At 41.7% G+C, this 17957-nt stretch overlaps 1 protein-coding gene and 1 long non-coding RNA gene across 6 annotated transcripts in view; one reads left to right on the top strand and one right to left on the bottom strand.

The window, feature by feature from the left end:
- The window catches only part of GALNT15 (polypeptide N-acetylgalactosaminyltransferase 15), a 29910-nt gene extending 12280 nt beyond the window's left edge, over positions 1-17630 (bottom strand). For 4 of the 5 annotated variants that reach the window (XR_009486442.1, XM_059845846.1, XM_059845865.1 and 1 more), the window contains exons 1-6: positions 17476-17630; positions 15980-16525; positions 10375-10541; positions 9464-9668; positions 1059-1226; positions 328-445 (exon numbers count right to left, since the gene is read on the bottom strand). Coding sequence is in view for 4 of the 5 variants with exons in the window: in XM_059845846.1 (XP_059701829.1) it covers positions 328-445; positions 1059-1226; positions 9464-9668; positions 10375-10541; positions 15980-16525; positions 17476-17501 (1230 nt within the window). In the remaining variant the exon portion in view is untranslated. Of the gene's footprint in view, positions 1-327; positions 446-1058; positions 1227-9463; positions 9669-10374; positions 10542-15979; positions 16526-16734; positions 16871-17475 lie in introns of those variants that run through there. The other variant, XM_059845855.1, reaches the window with a different exon arrangement.
- Positions 15610-17354, top strand: LOC132327137 (uncharacterized). Its single transcript, XR_009486447.1, has 2 exons — positions 15610-15885; positions 15999-17354. It is a non-coding gene; the product is annotated as an uncharacterized LOC132327137 (long non-coding RNA).
- Positions 17631-17957: the final 327 nt, after the last annotated feature.

Below are 17957 nucleotides of genomic sequence, written 5' to 3'. Positions count from 1 at the left end.
TCTCCCTTTGGTGCATGTTAACATGCCAGAATAGAAGAGGCAGCTTTCAGAAGGTGCCAAAAGCAGTGACTCAGGCCTCAGGCAGATTGTGATAGCCAGCAAAATTTCCTTCTTCTGATATAATGATCCTAACTCACAACAGCTGCATGTTCTTGTATAGTCCTGACAGGCTGCGGAGTGTGGGGATTGATTTCTGCAGGGAAGGTTGTAGTCTCCATATCCCAACGTGTTCTGCACTGTTTTTGCAAATATCTTCTTCCTTTTTTACTGAGGTTCCTTAAAATTGCAATAGTTAACACAGCTTGATGTTTTAATTAAGGTCCTTACCCTAATAGATAGTTCCAGGTTTTCTGCTCCCCACATAGTCATGTCAGAATCATAAGCTCCAGTATTTTGGAAGTAATGTCGATCCATGGCCACCACTGCACCAGCTACTGCAGGACTCCTGTGAAGAAAACAGTTTGGAAGGGAGCACCTTGATTTATGGATAAGGAATTACACAGAGAGTGAAAATTCCACCATTTCCATAGATAGATTATTACAAAATGATTCAATACTGCTCCATATAAGCTTGAATGGACTGATTATCTAACCAAAATAAAGGACAACTGGAGTGTAATTCTAGGATTTGTTTGGGGAAGGGAGCTAAGAGGTGAATTATCAAATAAGACTTGGAACAGTGGGGAACATTGCACACATGTACATTCAAAACAAGAGGTAAACAGATCATGACTAAGACATCTTTTTTAACTCTGTGTGACATGTCTTTTGCTTTCCCTACAAACCTCCACACCTGGTCTAGTCAGGCTGTACTCTAGTTGTGTTGATGTGTGGAAAGTATTTGTCACATTGAAAGTGTGACTGCAGTCTAGTGAGAATGATTACCAAAGGCCAAAACAAACAGCACAAACAAAAAACCTATCCCTTAAGAGTTATTAATTGAGCATGTGCAAGTAACCACACCTTTCTGTTGTTAGCTGGAAGATGACCCAAGATGACCCAAACTGTTCAGTTTTGCTGCTGAGCTGAGCAAGGCACATTGTCTGATGGACTGTTACCTGATAGGGCTGATTGGAGACTGTCGTACCTTCTCTTCATGCTCTGGCACTGGTTCCCAATGAAAATCTAATTTCCAATCAAAAACACCTCGATGCAAGCCCACAGAGTGATAGTACTGAAAGGTCTTCCAGTCTATGACATCTATGACAGGGGAGACGACACTGTTTCTGAAAAAGACAATACCATTTATTTCCCAAACCAAAACATAACTGAAGTCCATTCCTCTCTTAGTAAACATTAGTTCTCCTCTTTGACACTGCCAAGCACAAGCACTACTCTAAATGCTGAGTGTCCTTAGTTTCCCAGCTGACAGAAGCTCATGCTGGGATTCCCATGCTTTTTGTGTGGGAATACTGAGCATGCAATGAGGAATCTAAAGATCAATAATTTACTAATACCCTGTACCTTGCATTGTCATTTAACACTCTCTAGGATTTTGTTAGGAGTTAGCCATCAGAATTCTTATAAAGCTATTTCACACAGAGGCCCCAGCCTCTGATGCTACAGGCTCTGCATGGATGCAAAGTTTATAGCAGATGATTTTGGCCTCTCACCCTTTACCATCCTCTGATTTTCCTGTAAATGTTGCACACACTTCCTGAGTTTGTCACATCAGGCCAATAAAAAGTGCACTTATCCTTAGTTTCTTTTGCTGGTTGTTTTGAAAAAATATTTATTACTGAGTTCATAAGCCAATGCCTGTTTGTATTTTATCACAATCTCAGATGCTCTTGCAAATGCACTGTCACAGGTTGGAATCTACTTTTAAGAGCAAGAATAGAGCCAATACACTGTAAGTGGCAATCCTTGAATTAACTTAAGTTAAATTTGAGTCTGAGTAAATTTTAAGTCTGAGAAGAGGTACTAGACATTTCCCTATGGCAAAGTCACAGTATTTCACAGTGTACTTGCACATCCTCTTGGAATTAACTGGTAGTTCAGAACAGCCTTTAGTGTTCCTTGTTTTCAAGTCAACGATATATCACATTTGGAAATTTTCAGAGTATGAAATAGTATTAGGGACTGCAGGGAAAAAGAGTAACATTATCCATTTCTTCTCTGTTATACTAAAAGGATAGTTTCTGGTCTCAGTGCAAAGGCTGGTCTATAGACAGAAGTTCTTCTGGAGAAAAATCAGTAATATTTAAGAGGGATTAAAGTACACTGGAAAAAATTATTATTGTTTTAGAGAAGGAATATCCATGTAAGAAATTATTCCCTAGGAAAAAATTCCCGTTAAAACAGAGAGAGAAACATGAAATGGTCAGTTTGGGGGCAAAATGTAGATGTTTTTATCTCCTCTTTTAAGACGTATATATTGGTCAGAAATCACAAGGAGAGAAATTTGCTTGAAACATAAGACTGTCAGTGAAGAAAGGACATCTCAGAAGTCTCCAGTGCAGTGAGACATTTGTATTTTTCCATGGCAGAGGCCAGAACCAGCTAAGGAAGATGGTAGCTCTGGCTTATGTTAATGTAATCTTGAAATACCTTCTCTGCCTCTACAATCACTAGAATAATGTTTTTTCAGTATCAGAGTAGGGGGAAATGCCCAACTTTATTTTTTTTACAGTTGACATTTCCTGTAGAGGATTTTAGAAGTCTACAGAGAAACAGACTACTGCTCGCTAGTTGAGAGTACAAAGATGAACCATGCAGAGGATTGCTTTAAAATGACCCAGGTTTTTTTCCTAGTAAGAGCAGACTGTCCTATGATGAGCTTAAGCCAGGAAGATTTAGAATAGAAAAGTGATTTTGTTTCTCTGCTCAGGTATAAAACTATCCTTTATAATATGCAATAATAAGCACTCTTAGAAAGAAGCATCTAGTTTACAAATAGGTGAGAAAATGTTATGGAAACATGCAGCATTTGCAGGCATATACATCAAGGCAGTGAGTTCCTGTCGTCCTTCCCCAGGACTCAAGAAGAAATGTAAAGAAGTGATACTAAAAATAATAAAGCTGATACCCTTCCTAATGATGTCCCTGTGATACAGTTTTGTATCCATGACAGAAGAAACCACCCAGGACTCAAGCCAGCAGGGCCCTTTCTACTGGAAGCTTTACCCACTAACAGCATGCAAAGCAAACTACCTGCTTCTAAAAGTTCCTAAAGATAGTGTCCCACTGGACTCATACAAACAGGCACTTATTTTCTTTGATATGCTGGGGGAAATCCATCTGACAAGTTAAATGGATTTTAAATTACTAAATGTCAAAAATGAAAAGTCACTGTAACAGTAATTTCTACAGCCTGCTGCATTCTCCAGTGTACGGATATTTCTGACAACTGCCTGTTTGGGAGTGTAGATGCTGCTGCATAGTTCCCACCTCAGTTTGCTGCTGCTTGCTGAAACCCACACTATCTATTGCTACTGGTTTATCCATTCTCATTCAGACAGGACTGAGGAATTAATGACCCCAGGGTAGTTTATATTATGATTTCAGATTCAAGAGGGAAATATCAGGAAGGCGTATTTGAGTAGAAGCCAAATGCAATGTAGACTAAACTACTCAGAAGACCTTGACCGTGCAGAGTAGACCACATGAACTGATCCTGGTTGTTCAGTTAGAGACAATGCAAATACAGACACACTCAGATATATTCTAGATCAGATGATCCAAACATTTCGGACTATCCTACATTTTCATATCATTGCAACTATTTAAAACCTGTCTTTTTTTTGAATCCACCTTAAATATGTTGCCACTATAAAGCTCCAAACTCCAGTGGTGCTTGTGGCATGAGTGCGATTGCTCACAAGAGTAGGCACCACAGTAGTAGTTCTAGTTATTGGGCATTGATTCTTCAAGATTTCAATTCAAGAAATATACCAGTAAGGACATAATGGATTCTGATAGCTTGGAGACCAAGCAATTATCCAAACTATCTGCAAATGATGACATAGAAAATTACAGTGTTTAAATTGAAAATAACTCACAGGAATAGGCCATGTTCTATCCTGGCTAAATTCAACCATAGACCAGAACAAAATAAAATCTGATCTCCTTTCCCACAAAATTATACAGTAAAAACTGATAACTGTTTAAGAGCTACTACTTGCATAGCTTTTTCAGAATGCCAAGATTAACAACTTTCAAGGGTATGTTTGTAAGAGTAATTCTAGACCTTCAACTGGTTTACATGTAGTATAGTTAAGATGTAGCTCTGTTGAAACCAACAGAAACCCACCACCTTAAAACTAAATATGAGGAGTGTCTTTCTGATCTGAAATAGAAGAATCCAGTAACTTTATCTTGTGTGAAAATTGGTCAATATTCGATTTTAATCCTAATCACGCAGTGCTTGATTAGGGTTAAAATTGAATACCCATTTTTTTGTTGGTATGATTAAAAAAAAAAGCCGTTTTCTGCATATTCAAAGAAGGTTTGACAATTGTGTAGTTCTAAATGCAAATTTGCAGTAGATGGTAATTGGAAGATGTTCTCAGCTATTCTTGTTTTTAACTGGGTAACTGGCAGACAGCAGCTTCTCGGCACTTTGAAATGAAACACAAACTGCTGCTAATTTTACTCTGTGGAATCTGAGGGAAGGGAAAAACAGGAAATTCAAATACAACTAGCAGCAAAGCTTTGAACTGTTTGACTAATTTGTGAATATTTCAAATGCTTGGAACTCACGCAAATTACAAAAGGTCACAATTCCATGAAAAAGAGCAACCCAAACAAGAACAATTTCCTGGTTTGGGATTTCTTTACCAAATACAATTGCAAATAAAATATCTTCCCATGACCCCTTACAGTCAGCATGGACATTATGTTCTTTTCTAATTTTAAACTAAGTAACATGGGGAGAGGAAGATTTAATTAATGTATAAGTTTTGAAGTATTGGATACACTTTTTTTGAAAGTGCTTTTGTATTGATTTATACTTTGTTTTGCTGGGAAGGGAATAGATTTTAATCTGTTTAAATCCTCCTTTAAATAAGGAGAAAAAGAAACACCTAAACACCAAACATAAGAATTATGTATAATCCTCAACCTATTTCAGGGTGTGTCACAGCTTGCAAGAATTAGATAGCTAAGAAATCCAGGCAGTCCCAGTTCTGTGTTTCTGCATGCAGTCAAAACTTCAGTGAGTAAGTGAGGACCCAAGCTGGTTCCACAAAATGCTGCATTTCCACTGAGAACATCTTGCTGGCTAACTGAAGTCTTAGAAATACAGACTGCTTCAATTAGATAGGGTTAATAAAAAGATAAAATGCAGTGAATAAGGAATGTTATAAAGAATTACTTAAATACTGCCTTACAGACCAACTCCAGACTAACTCAGGGCATAGGAACAGTCTACTCGAATGGGTGGAGTATTCATATGCTAAACACTAAGCAAATCTCTGCAAAGCAGAGTGGTAAGGGTGTGCTTTTTTAAAAACTAATTTTTGAACCTGCCTATTTTTTCTAAAATATTAAAATTTGTATGTAGAGTAACAAAATCTGTAGAGGTAACTAACACATTTTAACACTGGACAGTCAGGGCACAGAGCCATGAATTATGCTTAAATCTTTATTGCTCCTGTGTTTAGCAGTAATATTTTCCTTTGGCTGTAGACTCTTGTCTTTATTTTCTTTGCCTCAACTTCTTTAAAATAGGTCACCTTCTGATCCTGATCAACTGTGAAAAATTGTAAAGAGATAGCTTATCTTTCCATAACCTACCATGTAAATGCAGAACATTTACTGAATTTGAAATGAGTGTTATTGACAAATGGGGGATATAAAAGGATCAAGCAAACACAGAAATCCCAGGAAGTAGGCTGTTACATGTGAAGTGTATGGAAGGCTTTCAAAACAGGGAGAGCAGCATGGAATTGCATGCTCAGATGCTGGGGTTGTGTGGGCTCTGAATGGATAACATCATGCTTCCCCAAGCCTGTGAGAAGTTAGAAAACAGATGGCTTATGTATTTGGTAGCTCAAAAAGCTGGGATATGGGCCACTGAAAAGTGGGGAGTCAGAATAAAAGAGATGAAGAAGCTGTTCATCTTTAGTGCAAAATATTTCCTTTCTCTCTTGTGTATTACCATAAAATCAGAATCACACTGAAAATTTCTGGACAGCAGAACTCTTTCTATTCCTGTATCTACAAGCAGAGGCTTCCATTTGTTCCTGATGGGAGCACACAGATGATGAAACACCTTTCCACTGCTATACTAATTTCTTATTCTGTTTATCAGCATTTTCATTAAAGATTAGTGACCTAGAATCATAGTGCTAAGTAGAGGCACTTTGAATTTTAGAAACCAAATAAGCTTTTTTAAATAATGTAACAGGCTTCTGTTTCCTCATCTAATATTTGAGCTGTGGTATAGGCAGTGCTCCAGCACAGAGAGAAACAGCCCTTGCAATGAGGAGCAGGGGAAAGGTCCTAAGGTCCAGCTACCCCTTTGCAAACCACCCCTCTGTCCATAGCTGTGGTGCCCAGGCCTCTTTTACAGGTGGAATTCCTTGTCAAGGATATCATCAAGGTTCATTTTGCTTTCATGAAGTATTTTAAGGAAATATGTTTTGGATTTCTATTTTTTTTAATCATTCTGTTTCAGCCCTGCGGCCACTGCTTTTAGATCAAAGGAACAACATTTTTAAGGCTTCATGGCAGAGTTCATTATATGCCCCCTCTGCCTTTCCCTGCCTTTGGACAGAATACAAAAAAGCAGCTCTGCAGTCTCCTGGAGAAGGCAAACCCTTCCAAAGATGACTGTAATAATGGCACAACCGCACTATTGTGCACCATGCTACTCACCTGGAATTAGCCTGGAACACAAACAGTTGTCAAATGAAATGATCTGTGGGGCATCTCATGTAGTTTTCTAATATTGTCCAGGTACCTATGGTATTCATCCTTGAATAATCAAAATGTCAAGGAATGCTTTAGAAACCACTGAACCATTCTCTAGGCAATATACTAAGCTGATGCACAGTTCCCCAGTCAATTTATTAGGCATGGTTCACAGAACTAGTCCCAGTCAAGGTGCTCAAAAGTGTATATTCAAAGATTTTGGAATGACTTAATATTTTTTTTCCAGAAAAATAAATTAGATTGGGTTAGTGAATAAAGCCATCAGGTAGAGATATGAAATGTCATTACCTAGAACTAGTCAAATATTTGGTATGTATTTCTGTATAAATATTTCTATACCTGTAAAAGTGGGATAATTTTTCTTATATTTATCCTACAGTCTACTAAAAACTGTGAGTATCTCTCTTGTTGTATGTTCAACTCACAGTGAAATCTCAATCTGGGCATCTCTCAGCATCACTCTAAGACAGATTACAATAATAGCGACACACTTGGATCAGGAGTCTAAAAAATTAGGCTTAATCACTATTTTTAAAGTTAAAACCACTCTATAGCTCCTTTAAGCTCCTGCAAAGGTTTGAGCTTTGAAAGACAGCACTGGTCCTTGCCAGCAAACAATTCACTCACCCAGGTGACTGTTTTCCCATTCTGTCCCTCCAGCAGAAGTGTATGAGCTACAGTTTGATCGGTACATTAAGAAGAGGAAAGATGGATATTTCAGCAATCACTCTCAACTTCCTGTGCTTTCCTCACTTGGGTAGTCTCAGGGAGTGTACATGATTCAGTTTAACAGCTCCTCAAGTGCTAAATGAAGCCAAGTTGACTATGCTAGTGCCTTATATTTCCATGGTGAAGTCCATGCAAGCATTACAAAAATTTACAAAAAGTCATGAATTAACTTCTTTATCAGGTCAGTGTAATTGTCACTATTCTTCAGCTGGAGAAAGAGGGACAGTAAGGGAAGGTGACTGCCAGGTGACTTCGACCTTCTCTTCCCTCCTCAATGGAGGACGTCACAGGCTCTCCTCACTAGCAGTGACAAAGCTTCCAGGGTCAGACACAGTGACTGATACAGCACACAAAAAGGAATGGCTTAACCCATACTATTATCCAATCAGTTTTCTATCTTTGCTTCATTAATTCAATTAGATATTAGCTAATTCACTGTTAAATTCTGCTCTCCTGGGATAATGAATGAGCATATGGGCCCTCTGAAAGAAGAGAATTCCCTTCTCACCCCCTGGTGACAGTGCTAGAGAATCTCTGAACAATAGCAGACTTGGAGGCTTTGCATTCCCTCAGGAGGGATAATTTTTGACAGTGAATTTTTGACATTGTGGGGTTGTGGGGTCCTAACTTCTCTCTCTTCTTGTTGTAATTCTCCCTTCACTACAGCTCTCCTCTGAGACTTTTTGTAACTCTTTTAAATTCAGCAATTTCAACACCCTTGAATAAGGACTGGCCAATCAATACACACAGTAGTTTTGCTTGAACATCAAAAATAGACAATAGTTCAAGGCAGAAGAATCATTAAATATATTCATAGTAAACCATCTAATTTGTCAGCAAACAAAAAATAATCTGCTTTTCCAAGGAGGACCTTTTTGAAAAGAATATTCCTGACATTTTGAGGCAGCATTACTCTTGCTTCCAGTATTCTTAATGTTTTCATTCTAATGATGTAATAATTTCTAAGAGCTCATATTAATTCTCTTGTAAGCAAACATAATAAGCCATAAAAGCAGCTCCCTCCAGTGCCTGGGAACAGCCTTTGAAGGTGTTTACTATGACTATTTAACAGTCTAGTAAGAGTTTAAAGATCTTTTTTTTTTTATCCTCTCTAGCAATTATTTTTTTCCCAAGTGACAAGTTAATGTACAAATTTTTCTTTCAAAAACGTCCCTTTAATAAAAGATTTACTGACATGTAAGCCTAGAAACATTTGCAGTGGTTTTAATGTCTTCAAAGGACTGCATAGATGAGCTCAGCTGTACATTAGAAAGCAGGCCCAAGAACCACCCTAAATATGGAATACTCAGAAATATGAATCTCTACTCTGTTACTTTGGGGTCAGTGAAAGTACCTGTGATTAGCTAGACCTGCCTAGATTGCCCTGGACGTCTGGGCTTTTTCTGTGGAAGAGAAATGGCAGCCAAAAGGCGACGTTGGTACACAGCCAAACTGGCTCAGGAGGACAAAGCATTTTATTCTTGGCTCCATCACTGAGACAGCTAAAAAGCAAAAACAATGGAGTCTTGCAGTAGATTTCTCTGGTGGATATTTGCCGATTTACAAACAGGTTGAGACGGAACCCTTTTTAATTCAGACCACCAGGAAGCCTTCTAAAGCTTCTAAGCTCTAGCTGGATACAAATTCTGAAATTTACACAGGGTGTAAAGTGAGGGTTATCAACTGTGAGACCTATCCTGCTTCCCACATATCCAAGTGATGCATATGCTGATAAGGTAGAAAATAAAAGGGATGTGACCAGAAGCAAGAAGGTAACCAAGGGAGGATTACAAAACCCACCCAACACTTTCCAAACACATTCCTTTCAGCAGAAATCAGCATACCCAGGGATATTTACCGGCTGCTGGAGAGCCTGGCCAGGAGGGGCTCCAGCCAGCCCTTCTGACACTCGCAGTGGGAATCCATGAAGATGAGCACATCCCCAGTAGCCCGTGCGGCTCCTAGCATCCGACCTCGGATGATTCCAAGCCTCTTGTTGCTCCGGATGAGCTTCACACCATCCAGCTTAGAGATGTATTCACTCAGAGCTGACTTCAGGGGCCCTGTCAGAAACAGAACAGTCACTGAAATGTTTTAGCTTTGATTCAAGCTGTTATAGAAAAGAAACAGGGAGTAGGAGATGCTACTTCTTGCTGGGAAAATGTTTCAGGGGCATTTGTTTTAAATGGCCAAGTAGGCCACATTTCAAATATTTCTACAGCAGCATAATGTCAAAGGGAAGTAGAGACTAATGGCAACTGAGATTCACAAGTTATGAGGCTATTCCTGTGGGAATCTTAATAGCCTCCTTTCCTGTTTTCAGCAAAAGGTGGATGCTCTCATCATCTCATAAAATACACAGATGAGAGTGAGACACTACAGGTGCTTGACTTTCCCAAGCACTTTGGATTACTTTAGCAATGTGGACTTTTCCACTCTATGCTTCAGCCAAAAGCCAAGTCTGGAAATTATGACAGCAGACCTGGTCCAGTGGGAACCCTAAGATTTACATACTGTGATCTTATTTTAAAGTAAGAAAGTTCAGAGTGGTTGTAAATGATGTGGGGGGAAAACAGAAATATATTTCAAAGTTGAAAGGCTGTGCTGAATTCTAGGGATGGATAGTGAAACCTGGGCTCTGGGCTGTGCTTAGCTTGCTTCCTGGGAGTCCTCTTTGCCTCTCCTCTCCTCACACACTTCTTGGAGGAGGACAGTTTCTTCCCCAAAGTTTTGGACAAAAGAACTCATAGAGAGAGAAATGGGAGCTACCTTGCTGGCTGAGATCGTCAACTAGGATGATATCCTTGAGGAAGGCCTTTGGGGCTGTATCCATAATGCTGTGCACAGTTCTCAGCAGAGTAGACCAGGCTTCATCATGGAAACAGATGATGACACTAGCAGTAGGCAGACTGGAGTCATATTTTTGCTGTAGGCACCTGCATGAGTGAAATGAGGAAGACACTGGAACCACTGGAACAAATGGCTATTATTTTTTTCTCAGAGCAAAGTTGCAAGCAGCACCTAAACCTTCAGGGGTGGAGAGCAATTTAAGATCTCAACTCACATCTAAGAAAAGGAAGTACTAAAGTGTCCAAAACTGGAATACGGGAATGGCACTATAAAAATTATTATACAAAAAGAAAAAAGTGTTCCTGTGTTCTGGGATAGTTTTTTTCCCCTGCTATGTCTGCCTCAAAACCCAGAGCTCAAACAGAAATGGTCCAGAATGTAAAGAAAAAGTGAAGATAAGTAGAGCAGAGTGAGGGATAAAGCAGGTCAGCCAGTTTCCACCAATTTCCACATTTTCTCAAGTAAGAGGGAAAAGAGCAAACAATTGCAGTACCATTAAGACTAACAAATAAAATAACTCATCTGCACAACAGATCAGTATACCTGTGGATTATCTGACCAAGATCCCAATGAATGAAGCCAACATCTCAGTCCTTTATGCAATGACATGGATCCTTATATGGGCCATGATTATAAATATAGATACATTTAAGAAAGAAAATGTATTTTCACTCTAAATTTGTACAGGTTGCTTTTCCAATGAAAATGAATCACTGCTGAATGAGACTTCCAGCTGGGAGTCAGTGTGCAATCAAACCAGCAGAGCAGTCTGGAAGTGGGTGGCATGGTGCAAAGTGGACAATCCATTTTTGGGGGTTGTTCCCTCATTGTTTTCAATTGTCTTGGGCTTGGAGAACACTGCCAACACTGCCAACTTGTCTTTGTCTCAGGAGGCCACGTGGCACTGGGTAAGGAGAGGGCCCACCATTTTGTCTTGGTCTCAGGAATAACTGCGACACACTGCCAAGGCACAGGCACATCCCCCTGCCATCTGTCTTTGTCTCTGGAATAACCACTGTCACTGCCAAGACACAGGAACATCCCCCTGCCATCTTGTCTTTGTCTCAGTGGCCATGCAGAGCTAAGTCAAGGTGGTGAATGCCTTTTGTGTGTAAAGCACCTTCTCTTTTTGTATACTTTTGTTATTAGCATTGCTGCTGTCACTGTGTGTTTCTTTACTCCATTGCTGTTTGCTTTCAGTAAATTGTTATCTCAACACACAGTCTCTCCTTTGTGCCTCCCTCACCAGAGGGGGACAGGGGGAAGTTTAATTCCCAGCTGATGTTAAACCACCACAATAACTCAAACATTTAAAGATGACAAACATTTCCCATTCATCCTCACAGAAACTGTATATGAAAACCATCTATTCTGGTATGAGGGTGCACATTTTCCAGAAAATGCCTTCAAATGTCCATTGTAGATATGCAAAGACTATGTCTATATACTGCTTTGCTGACATTAGAAAGCACATTTGAAAAATCTTTCTATTTCCCAAATAACAGTCATTCAGTGTCCGAACTCATTTAATCTCCAGCAGCAAGAATTTCTTCAAGGAATTACACAATTGGCTGAATGTAGCCCATTGTTATTTCAGCATTTTTGTATTGCCAAGCAAATAATTATACAGATTTTACAGTGGTTGTTAAACAATTCGCTACTCAGCAGAAATTCATGCAAGGGATATAATTTTAGTATTTCTGTTTGTTAGTGTTTTACTTAGTGCTTCCGTTTGTGGACTGAGGTTCTATGCTGCTAGACACTATCCAGACACAAAGCTGCTAATCACTTAAGAGATTCCATAGTCTGAATGATTTAATACACCTATTATAGATGCACTTCTGGGAATACATATTTAAAATGAGGACAATCTTAATAATTAATTGTATTTTTCATATTTTTCAATAGTTCACTTTTTTTTTTGCATAGAAAGGAAAATTTTCTTGACGATTTTTACACTGTAATTAATCTATATTGTCCTTGGTTTACTAATTTTGTGTAATCAACAATACTGTTACCTCACAATTTCATATAAGGTGATTGTTTCAATTTTCAGCTAGATCAAGAAAAGAATACTCTCATGACTTGGGAGTGAGTATTTTCAAGCAGTAGAATTGAGAAATAATTAAGAAAAGTGAAGATGTGATGGAGTCCTTTTATTACCAGGCAGTTTCTAACCAGAAACATTCTATAGCTATTAGCACCTAGCTGCTAGTGCTGTGGTTATAGCAAGAAAATAACGCTGTTGTGAAATCTTAATTGGAAAAGAATTGAAAATAACGGTACTTGAACACATAACCTTGGTGGCGAGTGCTTAGTTGCCATGGAGATTGGCAAAGACTTGCAATATAGATATCTAATCTTCACAAAAATGCACAAGGGTACTGGTATACAAAAATACTTTCCCTGTAATTTGGAGCAGTTTCATAGCCTGTCTATCATAAATTGGCATTTCATGAAGTCAGGGCTGTGACTGATATGAGACATAGTGATTTAATCTAATTTGTGAAAAACAAGGAATTGTCACATGCAGCAATGAACAGAGAGCAATTCTGACAAGGCAAAGGCAGAGCTGACAGGGACTCCCACTCACCTTCAGGAAAATATTTAATTGAGATTCAACTCCAAACAGCACTCCAGAGGAAGCTGTACTTTGATAATGAAACTTCAAACTTTTGTAGATACCTTGTGAGTTTCTTTTGCCATTTGGCACTCAAACCCAAGAGAGGAAAACAGACCTTTCTTTTGGGCAGAACCCCCATCATAAAAGTCACAATGGCAGGCTTGATTCAGACGTTCCAGGAGAGTGTCAGTCCAGCTGGAGCAACTGATAGCAGCAGAAAGCACTTTGAGGGATGAAGGTACCTCAGAGCATGGGCTGCTTCTCATGTGAAGTATTTGCCATCCAATTTCAAGTGACCTGAGGGAGACGGGGTCCATGGAGATAACTCACTGAAACATCTCTAACTGGTTGACTTCCCTCTAATTAAATAATAATAGGCATTGTGATAAACAACATGATGCAAACCGAATAGAGACACAGTCTGATTCTGGTTTGCTCTCTTTTTACACTGCTGCAAAACTGGACTGACACAGTTCTGAGCCAGGCTCCCAGAGTAAACTACACCTAAAAATCATCATTGTGGTTTGTGTGTTGTGCCATAAGGGACAGGTCTGGCTTAGACATGTTCTGCTCCAGGTTTATGATCTGGATTTAAATCAGCCTCAGATGCTGACATTTGGGGTTTCTGGACTCTGTAAGCTGTGGTGTTGAGAACTCTTTAGGCTGTAACTAGTGAGACAGCAAAATCCACCCAGGAGCTCTGAGACCATGGCTTAAATGTTACCAAGATCAGAATTAACTAAAGCTGTGTCTTGTTGGATGGCCCCTTCAGCTGCCAAAGTAAAACTGGTTTTTTGGCTTTCCACCAAAGACAGTAAACCAGGGCAGTCATTCCCCTTTGAACATTACATAGTTTGAATAGTTAGCAGTGAAGCATGCCAAAAAATGACTGAAATAATATCAGCATGTCATTATTTAATGGAGTTAACCAAATTAACACTGAACCTAGTCAATAAGTACAGAAAACACTCTTTCATTTCTCTTCCTTTGAGACTTAAATTAGAGCTGCCAGCTGTCCTTAAACATGTGAAAATAAAAAAAAAATATTCTGTGTCTGATGTAAAATGTTTTCTGGTACATCTTTCCACCGTGTCCCCGGAGAAAATGACAATTGTTTTTGTTACCGGAGACAAGACACCACTCACATCCCTTTCCGTTCCTCTGGGAAGGGAAGCATATCACAGAATGAATTAGGTTGGAAAAGACCTCTGAGATCATCAAGTCCAGTCTTTGACTATCATCACCTTCTCAAGGAGGCCACAGCACTATGCGCCATGTCCAGTCTTTCCTTAAACACTTCCACACCTCTCTGGACATTTCATTCCAATGTTTAATTGCACTTCCTTTGAAGAAATTCCTCCTAATGTCCAACCTGAACTTTCCCTGGGGCAGCTTGATGGTAGAAACACCTCAGATCCTTTTAAAGAAGTGTGATGAGCAGCCCTTCCTGGGCTGCTGGGACAACTGACTGTCCAGTCTCCAGACTTCAAATGTAACACCTGGGGCTTCAAATGCAACATTTTTTCCAAGTGGCCTTACAGTGGCGGCTGTGGTGTTGGCAGAGCTTGTCTGACACAGCAATCTCCACCTTCCTTCCTCCCGGGAGTTTCCTTTCAATACTTGCCACAGAATCACAGGATACTCTGAGTTGGAAGGACCCACAAAGATCATCAAGTCCAGCTCCTGGCCCTGCCCAGGACACCCTAAGGGTCACACCATTTGCCTGAGAGCATTGTCCAAACTCTCCTTAAACTGTCCGGCTTAGTGCCGTGACCACTTCCCTGGGGAGCCGTTCCAGTGTTCACCACCCTTTGGGTGAAGAATTTTTTCCTAATATTCAGTCTAAACCTCCCCTGACACAACTTCAGGCCATTCCCTCGGGTCCTGTCACTGGTCACCACAGAGAAGAGATCCTGCCCCTCCTCCTCCCCTTGCGAGGAACCTGTAGAGAGCAATGAGGTCTCCCCCCAGTCTCCTCCACGCTGAGCAAACCAAGTGACCTCAGCCACTCTTCACATGGCTTCTCCTCCACACCCACTGGCACCTTTGTTGTCCTCCTCTATAGCTTTATATCTTTCTTATATTGTGGTGCCCAAAACTGCACACCATATTTAAAGTGAGGCCACACCAGTGCAGAGTCGGCTCCACTTTTATGAGTGGTCACTTTTGTTCTGGGAGAGCTGAAAGCCCCAACTCTTCACCCATTTATCACTCCGTAAGCCCAGTGACCCCATAGCTCTGGCAGATGGGCTGAGACAGGTACTGGCCGAGGAGGGAAGCCGCCTCTCCTACTCGCCAGTTCGGCGCGGGTTCCCTCCCCCTCTGCAGCCCAGCAGCCGGACAGACAGACGGACGGACGGAGAAGGGCGGGGCCCGGGGCGCTCCCTGCCCTGCCGCCCCCGGCACCTGCCGTGAGGCGGACGCCGGTAGGGGGCGCTGCCGCCCGCTCGGCCTCAGGGCGCGGCGGAGCCGGAGCGGAGCCGGGCCGGGCAGGAGCGGAGCGGGGCCGGGCAGGAGGCGAGCGGGGCCGGGCCGAGCCGAGCCGAGCCGAGCCGGGGCTGTGGGGGCGCCGCGGCAGCGCTCACACCGCCCCCACGAGCGCTGCGCTCCGCGCCTCTGCTCCGCTCACCCAGCGAGCCGCAGCTGCCCCTCCCGCACCGTACCCCCCTCCACCTTTGCCGCCCGCCGGCTCTGAGGGCTTGAACCGCCTCCCGAAGGAGGCTGGGAGCGTCCCTGGTCTGAGGAGCGGAGCGCCCGACCCGGAGCGGGAGTTCGATAGGAAAGACGCGAGGTCTAGAGGAGGAGAGGTGCGGGGTCTGCAGGAGGAGAGGTTCGGGGGGACGCGGCGGCGGGGAAGGAGTCAGGTTTTCCCCCAGAAGTGAAATAGGGTGTTTTACTTACAACGGGTGTCGTACCTCAGGCAGGTCCCGGCGCAGCGCGATCCGCTCGCTGAGCACCTCGTTAAAGCCGTGCGTGTCCAGGCCGAGCGGCCGCTCCCCCGCAGCAGCCCCTTGCCCATCCTGCAGGGGAAGGGACAGCGGCTGGGACTCGGGACCCCCCTCTGCCTTCCCCTCCGGCCGCCTGCCCTGCTGCTTCACCACGCGATAGCCCTTCCTGGCCCTGCTGTGGTTCCTTTTGCCGGTGGGCGACATGACGGCCATGATCAACTCATCCTCCCGCAGGGAGATGAAAGGCGATAGACCATCCAAAGGGTAATACTGCTGGCTCTCCTCCTGGGTTTCCAGCATCTCTTGGGTCTCCACAAAGTCCAGCTGATACCCTTCCCGGGGGTTGAACTCCACAGGCTGGAAAGTCCCTTCCTTGCTCTGGTTGCTGGGTGGTGGATTCAGCGTTGTAACCATCAGTAGTAAAAACCCCAGCATCAGAAACAACAAGAGAAACTGCAGCTTACGTGATCCATATCTGCACTTCTTCCTCAAGAACATACTGTTGGTGACAAAATTATACAGATGGTCATGTTAAATATCACTTGAATCTTCCTCAGATTTCAGTCCTCGGGTTGCACAAAAGCCCTGGTTTTCACTATCTGCCAAGAAAATTTTTTTGCTCCCTTCACATTTCACTGATGCCATTTCATGCTTTCCTCTCTATTTGCAGAAAAAAAAATATAACATTCCTATTAACATTGTACTTACTGTAGTAAAATGTAGCATGGATCCAGTGAGATAAAGTAGATCCTTTATTATACGGAGTCCCAGGTTAGTTAGGAAAGTGCATGCTTTGCTGATTGAAAGAGTAGCTAAAGCTTTGATTTTTTTTTTTTTTTTTTTTCCTTTTTAAAATTCTAAGTTGAAAGAAATCCCATTTCTCATTGTTTCTTTCAAGGGTAGATCCTGCTTCTTCAAAGTTTCAAATTGCTGCCTGGATTGAAGCACTGTATCTCTGAAAGCAGATCTGACAGCTCTCCCCCGTTCAGAGGCTTCAAGTTAACTGTGATCAACAGATGAGAAGTAGTCGGTCCCTGACTTTGTTTCACACATAACTACGGCATTCAGTCAGGAAGCACTTTGCCAGACATAATACAGAGCAATGTGTGCGTCTTTCTCTTGGTCCTAATGCCCTCACTGTGCTTGTCCTATCAAATCAAAACTTTGCAAATGCTGTAAGAGGTGAAATACAAGAAGCAGAATGTTGTATTAGAAAAGAAATCAAGGCACACCACAGACTGCTGTAGGTTGGAATAGCTGTAATAAGCTGAGAATGCACAGAGCGAGAATCAAGAATTTTATAAAGTGAATAAAAAATGGAGAGCACATGTTTTATTTAAGGTTAGATTTATTCATATGATAATGTGTTAGCTGGACTATTTTTAATATCAAATAAATATTTACAGCTGTAGGGATTTTAACATTGACATAAGGGTGCCAAATTATCACCTGGCAAGCTGAAGTTGTCTCCTCATCCATAAATTTGGTATTGCAGGGCAAGCAGCACTTCAAGTTTTCGTTAGTCCAGGAATAACATATATAAAAGCCTGGGCTGGAACAACAACCACTGACACTGAGAGAAAACAACTTCTGTGATTGAAAGGAGAGCTCAGTCTCTGAGGTCTCTTTGCTCATACTGCTGGCATGGGTGCTACTGGGCATGGACTGTGGCATTTTTTGCTGCAGGATGAGTGCTTGTCCAATGGGAGAAGGGGTGAGACAATCCACGTGCTTCAGCATCACATGCCTCTTGGTCTGGCAGGCAGAGATCAGGGAGGGATGCAACCCAGGTGTTGCCACCCCTTTTGATGCTGGGGGCATGGGATGTGGTATTTTTCATATCATGCAATATTTAATGAGCAGAAAGCTCCTGCTCCAAGAGGCATGTGATTACTGGAGAACTTCCACATTCACAGATTTAAAAAAGGCCC

The sequence above is a fragment of the Haemorhous mexicanus genome, chromosome 1, assembly GCF_027477595.1.
Source record: "Haemorhous mexicanus isolate bHaeMex1 chromosome 1, bHaeMex1.pri, whole genome shotgun sequence".
In the NCBI taxonomy this organism is placed as follows: Eukaryota; Metazoa; Chordata; class Aves; order Passeriformes; family Fringillidae; genus Haemorhous; species Haemorhous mexicanus.
This window is presented reverse-complemented; position numbering and strand designations above follow the sequence as displayed.